This window comes from Martes martes (genome assembly GCF_963455335.1).
Source record: "Martes martes genome assembly, chromosome: 14".
In the NCBI taxonomy this organism is placed as follows: domain Eukaryota; kingdom Metazoa; phylum Chordata; class Mammalia; order Carnivora; family Mustelidae; genus Martes; species Martes martes.
In genome coordinates this window covers 56,219,716-56,233,625 of record NC_137902.1, presented here as the reverse complement: position 1 = coordinate 56,233,625, position 13,910 = coordinate 56,219,716, and the positions used below count along the sequence as shown (strand labels likewise).

Genomic DNA, 13,910 nt, shown 5'->3' with positions numbered 1-13,910 from the left:
AAGCGAAAGTGGGCTGTGTCACTGAGTGTCATGGACCAAGGACTGCAATTAACCAGGTTCTTTGCACCTGATGTCCATATTTTGTTACAAGAAGGAAGTCCTGTCCAGGGTCAGGGCAGAGTTGACAGCAAAGTACCGGTGACAGAGACCAGAGACTGGCTCCTTTGCTGGCAGCAGGTGACAGCACCTGCTGCTTTCCCAAGGGGCTGGCTTTGACTTGGGGTTGGGAGGAGCCCATTCTGCAAGCACGGGCTGCCCGTGGCAGTGGCTAGGGCCAGGGCGGGGGCGCGGGGCTCCAGGACCAGAGAGCTTGGAAATGCCCTGTGGCCCTGGAGGTGGGTCTGGAGGAGACAGAGCGGACCCACTATCAGTCTGGGTTGGGGGCACTGCCAGGGCCTTCTGCATCAGGCCGGACCTGCTTTCCTTGGGTGTAAGAGGAGTGGGACAACATGAGATGAGTTTTCTTGGGCCAACTGGGAGAAGAGACTCTTTTCTGCCAAATGAGGTCTGTGAAGATGAATTGAACCCTCTCCAGCTAGTGACCGGATGATTAGGGGCCATGATTTCTAAATAAGGGTGGTCACTGTGACTTCAGAAAGGAGCACTGTGGAGAGCAGCAAGGGACAGCATCCAATGGGGGACAGCTGTGTGGTCCCCTTGCTACCTGCAGCCATGTTTAAATTAATCACAGTGAAATGAAATTAAAAATGTAGTTCTTGGGGTGCCTGGGTGCCTCAGTCATCAAGTGTCTGCCTTTGGCTCAGATCACGATCCCAGGGCCCTGGGTTCCAGCCCTGCATTCGGCTTCCTGCTCAGTGGGAAGCCTGCTTCTTCCTCTCCCACTCCCCCTGCTTGTGTGCCCTCTCTCACCATGTCTCTCTCTGTCAAATAAATAAACAAAAAACTTTTTAAAAAAAATGTAGTTCTGGGGCACCTGGGTGGCTCAGTGGGTTAAAGCCTTTGCCTCCGGCTCAGGTCATGATCCCGGGGTCCTTGGAGCGGGACCCCTCATCGGGCTCTCTGCTCAGCGGGGAGTCTGCTTCCCCCTCTCTCTCTGCCTGCCTCTCTGCCTACTTGTGATCTCTGTCGAATAAATAAATAAAATCATTAAAAAAAAAAAGTAGCTCCTTGGGCACACAAATCACATTTCAAGAGCTGGCTTGCTGTATGTGGCAGGTGGCTGCAGACGGGAGTCAGCGTCATCGCAGCACCTGCCCGGGAAGCACTACTCTGTTCATAATTACTTTGTATTTTGCCAGGACATTTTGGACCCCTTCTCTCCAGATCTTCTCGAAAGGCCTGTCTGGAGGCCTTAGCGGCGGGTCAGGCAGACAGGCTTTTGGTGGGGAATCCTGACTCTGCCTCTCCTACACTCTGGGTCCTTTGGTTTAGATGAGTGCCTGGCCTGGAACATGAGACCGGTCCTTTCTTGGGTGTAGGAGGGGTGCGAAGGTTAAGGGGGGTGATGCAGGACTAGCATTCGTGGGCTCCTGTGCGACATCATCACTTGATAAATGGCCGTGGGCTTTATTATTTCACAGGTGACAAATGAGCCCCAAAGGGGACATGGCCAGCAGCACTGAGCTGATAACAGAGGCCCAGAATGCCAGCTCCCAATTCTTGTCTCATCTCTGCTTCTCCTTCCGTGCAGGAGACAAGCTGGTATGGGCATGCGGAGGAGGGGGTGGCCGTCTGCCCAGGCACAGGCAGGATGAGTCTGGGGCAGAAGAGCTGATGGATGTGAGGTCCAGATGTAGGAGCCCTGCCAACCCCATCTGATTTAGAGTCTCTCTGGGGCCCTGGAGTTTAGCGAGTTCCTACATCCTTTAAAAGCTAGAAACTCAGGAAGGTGCATTGTTGGGGCCTGACAGAGAACTCTGGAGCCTCAAGTGCCTCTTGAACTCATTCCAGAATGAAGCAGTTCCTGGGACCTTCCAGGAAACACTGACTCCTCCAGGAAGCCCACCCTGATTTCCTCCCATTCCCTGTCTCCCCTCACCTTTGTTTGAATCCCCAGCTCCCTCTGCCCCTCTCCGTGGTAGGAACTGCAGCTTGCTTTCCCACACAGACTAGGGGATCTTCACATTTTTGGTGTCAGAAACATTTCAGCTGGAGGCTGGCAAAAGTAAAGATATGACTTTTTTCTCCATCCCCAGTTCAAAGACCTGCTGAATTCCATCCATCGGACAGTAGAGGTCATTTCCAGCCTCTCTGACCCCTATCTTATGCCAGTCTTACCCCTATCTAGTCTTGTGACTCCTGTGACCTCCAGGTCTGGAACATAATCGGTGACTAGTGTGTGCCTTTTAGGGTGAAAATGTTGTGAGATTTGCCCCAGCTGGGGATGAGCCAGCAGACCGGTGGCCAGATGCTTCCGGGAGGAGGAGACACAGGTGCTGGAATGCCTCCCAGGGCCTCCTGCTTCCAGCATCCCTATGAAGCTGGGCCTTTCCCTGTGGGGGAGGAAGGGCTGCTTCCTAGCTGGAGGGCTCCACGGGATCCTTCAGGCTGGTTTATGCTGGGCCACAGGGCTCCTGAGCAGCTTGTTGAAGATGCCACAGGGTTTGCAAACCCTGGAGCTTTGGGCCTGGGCTGGGGGCTGCCAGGGTCATCCCCTCCTTGGCCCCAGATGGGCATGGCCATGTGCCCTCCCTCCCCTCCCTCCCAGCCCTGTCCAGCTGACGTTGCAAGACAAATGGGCCATTTGCTATTGACTGGGGCTGGAGTGGTCTCCCGCAGCCTTGGGGAAAGGCTGTAATTAGCAGAGAGTTCGGATGGGATTGCATGCTCACCCTGACAGTTAACTTTATACTCAAATGCAAACATAAACTGATGTCATCGGAGATGTAAATATCATTGGAAATGTTGAAGTTCCTGGGAGGGGTACAGCTACCTCTCCCCATGCCCATGGCCCCCTGAGCTCTTGAGGGTGGAGCCCAGAGCAGTGTGTGCTGTGTGGGAGCCCCTCGGGGCTTGTCGGGCTGGACCAGGAGAAACGCGTGTGTGATGGTTCGGTTTTCACAGTGCCGGGGGGAGTCGGGATGCTTTTGCCACAGGAGTATTTCCTATGGCTTTAGTGGTCTGGGAATGTTGCAAGGCTGACAAGCAAGGAAATGCCATGCTTTGCACCAGGAAGGAAAGCACACCAAAGGAAGTGTCGTTTCCTGTGGGCCAGGCCATCCTGGAGTGGGTCCCGGGGCTCTAGGGATCTTGTAAAAATAGAAGAAGCCTCTTTATGCCTTTATGGAGAGGGCTGGGGTCAATTCTGCTCTGGCGTTTTGGAGGTGGTTTCCAAAGCAGGCTACTTTAGCCCAGAAGCATAGCCTTAGGCACGCATGAGCGAGGGACACAGGCTAAGGGCTCTCCTGCCCAGAAGACTTTCTTTTTTTTTTCCTTTAAAACGGGAAACACAAAATTCTCAGAAGTATATGGAATCAGTTTTGAAAATTTATGAGGTAATCTCGTTGGGTTATTGACAGCGTAAGAATGACACTTCACCCAGAGGATAAACCCCTCCTCTGTCACCCGCATGTACGCTGTGTCCTTGCATGTTTAATTCAGTCCCTGCCTGCGCTCTAAGACTTCCATCTGTTCGGCTGTCTGTCCGTGTGGGGTCCTTTTTAACCATGATCTTCAGCTTTGGGGTGGAGGGATCTCTGGGCTCCGCGTCTGGTTCAGGGTTAGGGTTGAGCGAGCGATTCAGAAATTCAGAAAGGCCAGAAGGGACTGTTTTTCAGCTGCTTAGTCTTGTTCTAGGGCACACACAGGGCTTAGGCCGGCCTTGAACAACGATCTCGCCTTGTTCTGGGTTTTGGAGCGTGAACTGACCAGATAGCCTCTGATCAATCTAGCTCGGTCAAAGGTAAACTTTACTTTCTGGGGTCACCATTTTCCTGTAGAAAGTTTCATGTGAGTGTGTGTGTGTGTGTGTGTGTGTGTGTGCGTTTTGGCTTATAAATTTAAACATTCACCCAAGTGGGTACTTTTTTTTTTTTTTTTTTCAAGTGGGTACTTTTGATGACATCATTTCATGCATGGTTTTCCTGATATAGTCAACTTGTCCCCGGGGAGACAGCTTCCTGGCCATCCTCTGTTATCCGGTGTTTCTAAGTAAGCTCATTCTGTTTGACTTTTGGCATCCTGGCCACTTGTCAAAGCTTCGGAAAAAGCAGGCACTTCCCTTTCCCCAGGATCGTCTTAGTGCTCTTCGGAAGGAAGTCAAGGGCATCTATTTGGAGGGCACATTAGAACCAATTTAAGGCCATTAAGGAACTGGAGAGGCAGCCTCCTTGGTGTTCTGGCTGTTGACTCTAGTATATCCACCAACATCCTGTAGGTATTACCCCTCACTTCCTTTGCTCGGACCTTAGCTGGCCTCGCTGCGGCTCTGGTTACTGTCCCACACCACCGTCTCCTGGTGGGGAAGCCCAGCGTATCTAGTGATGTGTCCTTGTCCTCAGGAAGTGTGGCAGGGAAACTCAGAATCCTTGGACAGGCAGGAGAAGGGGTACACAGTGTCAGACTCAAACCCAAGGGGGTTGACTGGGAAGTCTGGCTCACATCCACTCAGTACACATGATTGTAAGCCCTGACTATTCTTCCTAAATGTCAAGACTGTCCTGATGCTGGAGATACCCCAAACAGTTGGAAAATCCCTCCTGACATGGAGCTTAGAGTCTCATGGGGAAAGACAAACAATTACAAAGCAGAAGAAAAAAAGCTGCATGTTAAATACTGGTCAGGGCCGAAGAGAAAAATAAAGTGGGAAATGGGATCAGGAGTTTCAGGGGGAAGGATTTTCTACTTTTAAATAAGATGGCCCCAGGGAAAGCCTCACAAAGCAACTGACAACTGAGCAAAGACAAGAGGGAGCTAAGGGAATGAACCCTGTGGATGTCGGGAAGAAGAGCAGTCTAGGCAGTGGGAGCAGCCTGTGCAAAGGCCCTGGGGTGGTGCCTTTAGTGTGTTCCACCAGCAGTAAGGAGCCCAGTGCTGCAAAAGCTGAGTGAGGGAGGGAAGGCAGGGAGAGGTGAGCTCAGATAGGTCCTGTGGGACTGTCGTTTGTGCTTAGGGTTGTGGCTTTCATTCTTAGCACGCAGAGAACCAGCCTGCTCTGTAAGGGTTTGCCTGGTCACTCTGTGTGGAGAATGGGCGAAGGGGCCAGTCGGGACACTACAGTGGGATCCCAGGGCAGCAGTGTAGCTCCAGACTTATCTCAGGCTCAGGAGTGGTATCAGCTGATAAAATTCCCTGAAAATTTAGTACGAGACTTTTAGGCTGAGAGACAAGAGGGGCCCCCCAAAGAGCTTTGGGACCTGGTTTTTCCTGACACAGTGCAACTCAGTCATCTTTCCACTGTTGGGAAAGTTGATCGACAAGGAATTTGACTTCAAAATCCCCTCAAAATTCCTCCCGCGCCAGCCCTCTGCCTTCCTGAGGTTCCTCGTGTAAATACATTCCACATTTAGCGGGATGCATGCTGCAGCTCTGAAATGTCCCGGGGAAGGGGGGAGGAACCTGCCTGTGTCACAGGCATCCCAGGGGCCCCAAGCTCGTGGGTACTCTCCTCTAAAGATGGTCTGTTCCAGTTTTCTGGAGCTGCCCGTGTGCTTCAACCACAGAAATTCATTTCCTCACAGCTCTGGAGGCCAGAAGGCCAAGTTCAAGGTCTGACAGGGTCGGTTTCTCCTGAGGCCTCTCTCTTTGGTGTGCAAATGGCCACCTTCTCCCCCGGTCCTCACATGCTCTCCCCTCCGTGTGTGTCTGTGGCCTGATCTCTTCTTCTTATAAGGACACCAGGCCTACGGGATTAAGGCCCACCCATATGACCTCATTTTAACTTAATTACCGCTTTAAAGGCTCTATCTCCAAATATAGTCACATTCTGAGGTACTTGGGTTGGGGGGGGGGTGAGGAGTGCAGCGTCTGAACTTTGTCGGGGGCACAGTTCAGCCCATAGCAGGTTCCCTCATGTATGGTCATCTGGGGTGAGACCCCCATGGCAGGCACCAGAGCCCCCCATGAACTCTTTGTAGGACAATCAAGTAATCAAGTGACTGCCAGTCCCTCTTCTCTCTCACTCCCCGCTTTCTTGCTGCAGCTGATCGGATCCCTGGTCCTGTCGGTGGGCATCTATGCGGAGGTGGAGAGGCAGAAATATAAAACCCTTGAAAGTGCCTTTCTGGCCCCAGCCATCATCCTCATCCTCCTGGGGGTCATCATGTTCATCGTCTCCTTCATTGGCGTGCTGGCTTCCCTCCGTGACAACCTGTGCCTTCTCCAAGCGGTGAGTGGGCCCCCGGTGGGCGGGGGTGGGTGTCCTTGCAGTTCCCTGGAGAGCTGGCAAGACTGCCCCCGGGCCCCTGGGCAGCCCATTTTTTCCAGTCCTTGCCTCAAACCAGACTTCCTAGAGGGTTTTCTGGATCAGCCTACCTGTTCACGTTGGTCCGAGAGAGACCAGCGGCTTTGGTGGGTCAAGGCTGGTCTGGATACTCTTGTCCTATTTAAACTGTGTTGCTCCCGCCTCTCCAGTGCAAGTGGGAGAAACACATTAGAATGGGAGCCAGCAAACCCCAAAAATGTTGTGGTGAGTCAGTCACTGGCTCACGTAATCAGCAAACCCATGCTGGCGCCATGGCTTAGACCTTGGGCTCTCTCTCTTGTCGCCTCCCCATCCTCAGGCTGTCTTTGCAAGGGTCACCCATAGCCTCACCCATCCGCTCTGGATTGAGAGGATCTTTCCTGGTAACCCCAGGATGGGGTTACCCCTGCTTGGGCCAAGTCCTTGCCCTGGGATCAGCCCCACCGAGCCCCCTTTCTCTGAAATGAGGGATGGCTCCCCAAAGCTGGGGGGACTGGGTTGGCAGATCTGTTCATTCTGCACCCACATGTGTGTTTGACCTCAGTGTCGCCCCTCATGTGGGAAGCTGCTCAGAGCCTGTACAAGTAGGGTACTGGGGCTGCCTGAGGCCGGAAGTTGCTGACATCAGTTTGGACAACGAGGGCCCTGTGATAAGGGGCCGGGGGCGGGGGTATGTGTCCCTCAAGCCTCAGACATTGCATCACCCACTCTGAGGGGGTCTGGGAAGTGGCTTCTGAGGGCTCTGCGGCCAGAGCTGGAGATGCTGCTCCTGCCTTCCCATGGGGCCAGGCCTGCATCTGGGGCAGCTGCAGTGAGGACCCGCTCTCCGCACAGTGGTGCTGGTGATGGCAAAGGGGTGTTTTTCCACCCAGAGTCTGCTGAGGACGCCTGAGACAACCCTCCACGGCCATCTGGCCCAGACAGCTGAGTCACCCTTCCTGACTGCGGACTGGCTCCAGAGATGGGTTTTCCCGGGGAATATCTGTCCACATCCTGTGTCCTCACAGGAAGAAGGAGCAAAAGGCCCAGGAGCCAATTAGAGCTCCCGGGGACTTGACCTTGGGGCAAATGGCCCTTTGCTTGCCTCTCTCAAGTGAATCTCTGAATTTTGTTTTTCAGTTCATGTACATCCTTGGGATTTGCCTCATAATTGAGCTCATCGGTGGCGTGGTGGCCCTGATATTCCGGAACCAGGTGGGCCTCTGATGCGGGTATCAGCCACGTGTGTATGCTGCACACCCACATGCGAGTCCTGGGCTATAAACTGGGGTGTGCGGAGAGCAGGGCAGATAATTCCTTGTGGAACATCCATTCCACTGGGGAGATGGGCACTGAATGAGTAAACCAGAGAACAGGAACACAGAAAAGGTGACAGGTGCGTGCCTGGGGCAGATGAGGGAATGAGGTGAGGCACAGGGGAATGGACGTCCAGGCAGTGGGAACCACTGAGACAGAAAGGAGCAGGGCAGATCTGTGGACCAGCGTGCAGGCTGCTGGGCTGAAGCAGGTGTGATAGGGAGGGACAGAAGGCAAAGTCGGAAAGGGTCACCAGGGCAGATCTTATAGGTCCTCATAGGCCATGGTTTTGGGGGCTCAGAACTTTTTCTAAAGGTAGTAGGAAGCCTTTGGAGAGTTTTGCCGGAAAGTGATGCGATCTGCTTTACAGTTTACTCGCTACTGAGTGGAGAATGGACAGTAGGGAGGCAGCGGGGCTGTGGGGGGCCCAGGTGGAGGCTGTGGCTGTCGTCGAGGGAGGAGGGGATGATGGCTTGTTCCTGGAAGAGTTGGCAGAATCAGGGACCCTTTGAGGTGCGGTTCTTGGGACTTCTGGTCTCCAACTCCTTCTATTGCTGGCTGTGTGTGCCTCATACTGGCTGTGTGACTTTGGGCAAGTCATTTAGCCCCTCAGTTCTTCAGGTTCCCAGGGGATTACGATTCCTCCCTCACAGGGCTTTGTGTGAGAATTTGAGGAGAGAATGCTTGCGAAGGACCTGGTGTGGTTATGGCTCCTGGTGGACCCTTGTTACATAAAAACTCCTCTCCCAGAGCCTGGAGAGAGAAGAGACTTGCCCAAGGTCCCACAAGAACCTAGTGGCTCTGTGGGGTTGACTTCGAATCGAAGGCTCTGTCATTTCTCTCATAATCTCATTCTTTTGCCTCTATCCTGGCTTTGGTGTTAGAGGTGGGACGTGGGGAGCATGGTGAGTCTGCTAAGTTCTGTTCCATCAGTCCGCTCCCCTGCCTCCAGCTCACCCTATCCAGACAGCTTGGTTCCTCGCACCCTTGGGCATTCTGCTGAGCAGGTGCTGGAGTGCTGTGGCCGCGTTGTCTCTCTTGTTGGAGGCTGAGCCCAGGGTAGCCATCGCTATCCTAGACACAGGGGTGTACAGAGCCCTCCAATGACCTGGTCTTTGACTCCTGCCAAACTCCCCGTGGGTGCAGCTGCATCCCGGCCCAGGAGGGGGGAGCAGGGGAGCACCTAAAACACAGGCCTGTCTATACCCCTGGAGTCCAGCGGTCTTCTTCCCATTTTATGAACTGCAGGAGAAAGTAGGGAGAGTCCCATCATATCAATAGAGTCAGTGAGGCACAGAGTGGTTAGGAAGCCCTCCCCAGGGCACACAGCAAGACAGCGGCAGCTCAGTCTTTGGTTTCAGTTCTTTTTTCCTTCCTGCCAGCTTTATTGAGGTGTAATTGACAAGTAAACTTGCAGCATGTTTAAACTGTATGAGCTGATGATTCGGTATACATATACATTGTGAAATGATCTCCACAATCAAGTTAAATAACATGTCCATCACCTCACATGGGAACTTTCCTTTTAGTGAGCATGTTCCATATCTATCCTCAGCAAATTTCAAGTGTACTATACAGTATTAGCTAGAGCCACTCTGTGTACAACAGAACTTATTCACTGTATAACTGAAAGTTTTGTACCCTTGGCCAACATCTCCCTATTTCCCAACCCTAGCCCCTGCTAGTCACCCACTCTACTCTCTGGCTTTATGGGTTTGACCCTCCCTGCCCCCTTTTTTTTTAAAGATTCCACATTACAAATGTTACCCTGTGGTATTTGTCTTTCTCTGTCTGGCTTATTTCACTCAGAGTAATGGCTTCACGGTTGATCCATGTTGTCACAAACGGCAGGATTTCCTTCCTTTTTTGTTCCTAAATAATATTCCAGCATGTGTGTATGCAATGGACATATATACAATACAGTATAAAAATAAAATTATATACATATGTTAAACGAGTAAGTATATATATTTTTTCATTTCTTTATCCATTCATCTGTCAGTAAACACTCAAGTTGTTTCCATTCCTTGGCTATGGTGAGTAATGCTGCATCATACCATTTGGATATATTCCCACAAGTGGGATTGCTGGGTCATATGGTAGAGTTCCATTTTGAAATTTTGGAGGAAACTTCATAGTGTTTTCCATAACGGTTGTACCAATTTATAGCCCCACCAACAGTGTACAAAGCTTTCTTTTTCTCCCCTCTAATATTTGTTTTCTCTTGTCTTTTTGGTAATAGCCATTCAAATTGGCATTAGGTGATATCTCATTGTGGTTTGATTGGCATTTCCCTGATGATGAATGATATTGAGCATCTTTTTATATACCTGTTGGCCATCTCTGCCTCATCGGGAAAAATATCTATTTAGTTCCTCACCCTATTTTTAATCAGATTATTTGTTTGTGTCATTGTCTTTTGACATTCAGTTGTAAGGTTTCCTTATACATTTTTTTTCCTTATACATTTTGGATATTAACTTCTTAAAAGATACATGGTTTACAAATATCTTCTCTCCTTCTGTAGGTTGCCTTTTCATTTTTTTGTTTCTTTCCTTTGCTGTACAGAAACTTTTTAGTTTAATGTAGTCCCACTTGTTTATTTTTACCTTTGTTGCCTGTGCTTTTGGTGTCAGATCCAAGAAATCATTGCCATGACCAATGTCTGGGATTTTTTTCTTCTGTGCTTTCTTGGAAGAGTTTTATAGTTCCGGGTCTTGTCTTTAAGTCTTTTATCCATTTTGAGTTTATTTTTGTGTATGATGTAAGATAACGGTCCAATTTATTCTAATGCATGTCAACATCCAGTTTCCCTAACACCGTTTAAGAATACACCATTGTGTATTCTTGGCATTTTTGTAGAAAATTAGTGGGTATGATTGGGTTTATTTCTAGGCTCTCTATCCTGTTCTATTGATCTATATGTCTATATATTCTATTGATCTATATGTTTTGGGTCAATACCATATGCTATTGATAACTATAGCTTTATAATATAGTTTGAAATCAGATGCCTCCAGCTTTGCTTTTTGTGCTCAATATTGCTTTAGCTTTTGGGGGTCTATTGTGGTTCCATACAAATTTTCAGATATTTTTCTATGTCTGTGAAAAAAATGCTATTGGAATTTTGATAGGTATTGCATTAAATCTGTAGATCACTGTGGGCAGTATGAATAGTTCAGTAATATTAATTCTTCCAATCCATAAACAAGGGATAACTTTCCATTTATTTGTGTTGTCTTCAACTTCTTTCATCAGTGTTTTATGATTTTCAGCATATAGATCTTTCACTTCTTTGATTAAATTTATCCCTAAATAATTTACTCTTTCTAATGCTATTGTCAATGGGTTTGTTAATTTATTTTTTGGAAAGTTCATTGTTAGTGTTTAGAAATGCAACTGATTTTTGTATGGTGATTTTTGTATTCTGCAACTTTACAGAATTTGTTCATTGGTTTTAATAGATTTTTGTTGGAATCTTTAAGATTTCTTCTTCTTCTTCTTCTTTTTTTTTTTTTTTAAGTACTTTCCATGCCCAGCGCAGTATCCAACATGGGGCTTGAATTCACAACCCTGAGATCAAGACCTGAGCTGAGATCAAGAATTGGATGCTCAGCTGACTGAACCAGCCAGGCGGCCCTGTGGTCTTTAAGATTTCTCTATATAAGATCCTGTCATATGCAAATAGAAAATTTTACTTCCTCTCTGATTTGGATGACTTTTATTTCTTTTTCTTGCCTAAGTTCCTTGCTCTGGCTTAGGACTTCCAGGACTATGTTGAATAGAAGTAGTGAGAGTGGACACTTGTCTCTTCCTGATCTTAAAGGAAAAGCTCTCACTTCTTCACTGCGGGCTATGTCAGCTGCAGATTTATGAATGGCCTTTGTTACGTTGAGGTACATTCTTTCTATACTGAATTTGCTGAGCATTTTTGTGAGAAAATGATATCGAACTTTGTCAAATGCTTTTTCTGCATCTATTGAAGTGATCGTATTTTTAATCCTTCATTGTTATTGTGGTGTATCACAATAGGCTGATTTGCCGCTGTTGAACCATCCTTGCATCCCAGGGATAAATCCCACTTGATCATGGCTATGATCCTTTTGATGTGCTGTTGAATTTGGTTTGCTAGTATTTTGCTGAGGATTTTTATAGCTGTATTCATCAGAGATATTAGCCTATAATTTTCTTTCTTTCTATAGTGTCCTCACTCGGCTTTGGTATCAGAGGAATGCTGGCTTTATAATGACTTTGGAAGCGTTTCCTCCTCTTCAATATCTTGGAAGAATTTGAGAAAGATTAGTATTAATTATTCCTTAAATGTTTAGTAGAATTCACCAGTGAAGCCGTCTGGCCCTAGAGTTTTACTAGTTTACTAGTTCCTGACTTGTTACTGGTCTGTTCAGATTTTCTCTTTCTTCATGACTCAGCCTCGGTAGGCTGTGTGCTCTAGGTATTTATCCATTTCTTTTTGGTTACCCAGTTTTTCGGTGGGTAATTGTTCATCGTAGTCTCTTATGAATCTTTGCATTTCTGTGGTATCAGTTGTGACATCTCTTTCATATCTGCTTTTATTTATTGGAATTGTCTCTTCCTAGTCTAGCTAAAGGTTGTCAATTTTATTTATCTTTTAAAAAATCATCCCTTTATTTTATAGATATTTTCTATTGTCTTTATAGTCTCTATTTCATTTATTTCTGCTCAGATCTTTGTTACTACCTTCCTTCTACTCACTTTGGGCTTCGTTCATTCTTTTCTTTCTGTTTTCTTGAGGTGTAAAGTGAGATTTTTCATTCAAGGCCTTTCTCTCTTTTTCTCAAGGTAGATGTTCACCGCTACACACTTCCTTCTGAGAACTAAGCTTTTTGCCTTTGCTTTTGCTGCATCCCCAAAGTGTGGTATGATGTGTTTCCATTTTCATTTGTCTCAAAACATTCTTTTACTTCCCTTTTTCTTTGCCCCCTAGTTACCTTTCCAGTCTGGTGTCACTGCCTGCTCCTCCCTTTTCCCCTTTCCTACCTTTCGGACCATCCTCCCTGAGCTGGAAGATTGGGGTGTTGGTTCCTGTCTCTGCAGCCTGAGGGGAGAGAGGCGTTTATTCCATTTGTCTGTGGGGATGGGTTTCTGTGCAGTCATTGGGCTTCAGCACGGATCCAGAAATTTTGGATCAGTGCTTTCCTAGCTGGAGCCCAGGTCCAGGTTGTGGTCAGCAGCATTGATTGTTTTCGTAAACCATCCCCTAAATGAGCAGCCATTTTGGTTTCCAGCATGCTCTCACAAACGCAGGCTGATTTGTCATCATCCAGTGCCCCGTAGGTCAGTAGGTGCCATGACACCCACCACTCCTTCTTCCTGAGCTCTCTAGTCCTCATGGCTGAGGATGCCATGGGCCGAGGTTGGCACTGAGAGTGTCTCATTATCTCATTATCCCCAAAGCCTGAGGATTGAATGGCATGTCCCCTCATGGGGTCCTGTCAGAAGAGGATCTCTGTGTGCAGCCCAGGAAGGACCCCCACCATCAGGGCTCTCAGCTCTTCGGAGGCTCAGGGTGAGCCGTGTTCTCATCTGCTTATGATACATAATTCAAAATAACTGAAAAACGAGATACAAAACTGCAAATTCAGTCAGATCTTTGCCATAAAAAAATAGGCCTGGAGGGGCACCTGGGTGGCTCAGTCAGTTAAGCTCTGCCTTCAGCTCAGGTATGATCTCAGGGTCCTGGGATCGAGCCCCACATCGGGCTCTCTGCTCAGTGGGGAGCCTGCTTCCTCCTCTCTCTCTGCCTGCCTCTCTGCCTACTTGTGATCTCTGTCTGTCAAATAAATAAATAAAATCTTTTAAAAAAATAGGAGCAATCTGGAGCAATCTGGAAGAAAATAGAATTATTTGCATATTAACTCTTATTTCCTTTGAGGGGTGGGGCTAGGGTGATTTTTATTTTCTCTTTGACATTTTTTCCCATTTCTTCCCAAAAGAAGATTCCCAAATCCTCTTTTTCTTACAATCATGGGGGGAAAATACGATATAAAGGAAAATAATGTCTATTCCAACTGTAACATAAAACACGAGACTGGCCACTGCTAAGGGTGGGCTGTTGACAGCAGCAGGAAGGGGCACTATGAGGTGGAGAGAGGAGATGGGGAGCAATGAAGGTCAGCTGCCGGAGGTAGTGAGCCCCCAATTCCATTTTCTCCTGGCCAAGAGAAGAAACATTTCTCTGAGCCATACTCTGACAGGTCTGGCCACACAGTTA

At 48.3% G+C, this 13,910-nt stretch overlaps 1 protein-coding gene across 4 annotated transcripts in view; it reads left to right on the top strand.

Annotated features, from left to right (window-relative positions):
- The window catches only part of TSPAN15 (tetraspanin 15), a 49,450-nt gene that overhangs the window by 21,915 nt on the left and 13,625 nt on the right, over positions 1 to 13,910 (top strand). For all 4 annotated transcript variants that reach the window (XM_080823678.1, XM_080823677.1, XM_080823680.1 and 1 more), the window contains exons 2-3: positions 6,101 to 6,286; positions 7,481 to 7,555. In XM_080823678.1, the coding sequence (XP_080679804.1) occupies positions 6,101 to 6,286; positions 7,481 to 7,555 (261 nt within the window). The remainder of the gene's footprint in view (positions 1 to 6,100; positions 6,287 to 7,480; positions 7,556 to 13,910) is intronic.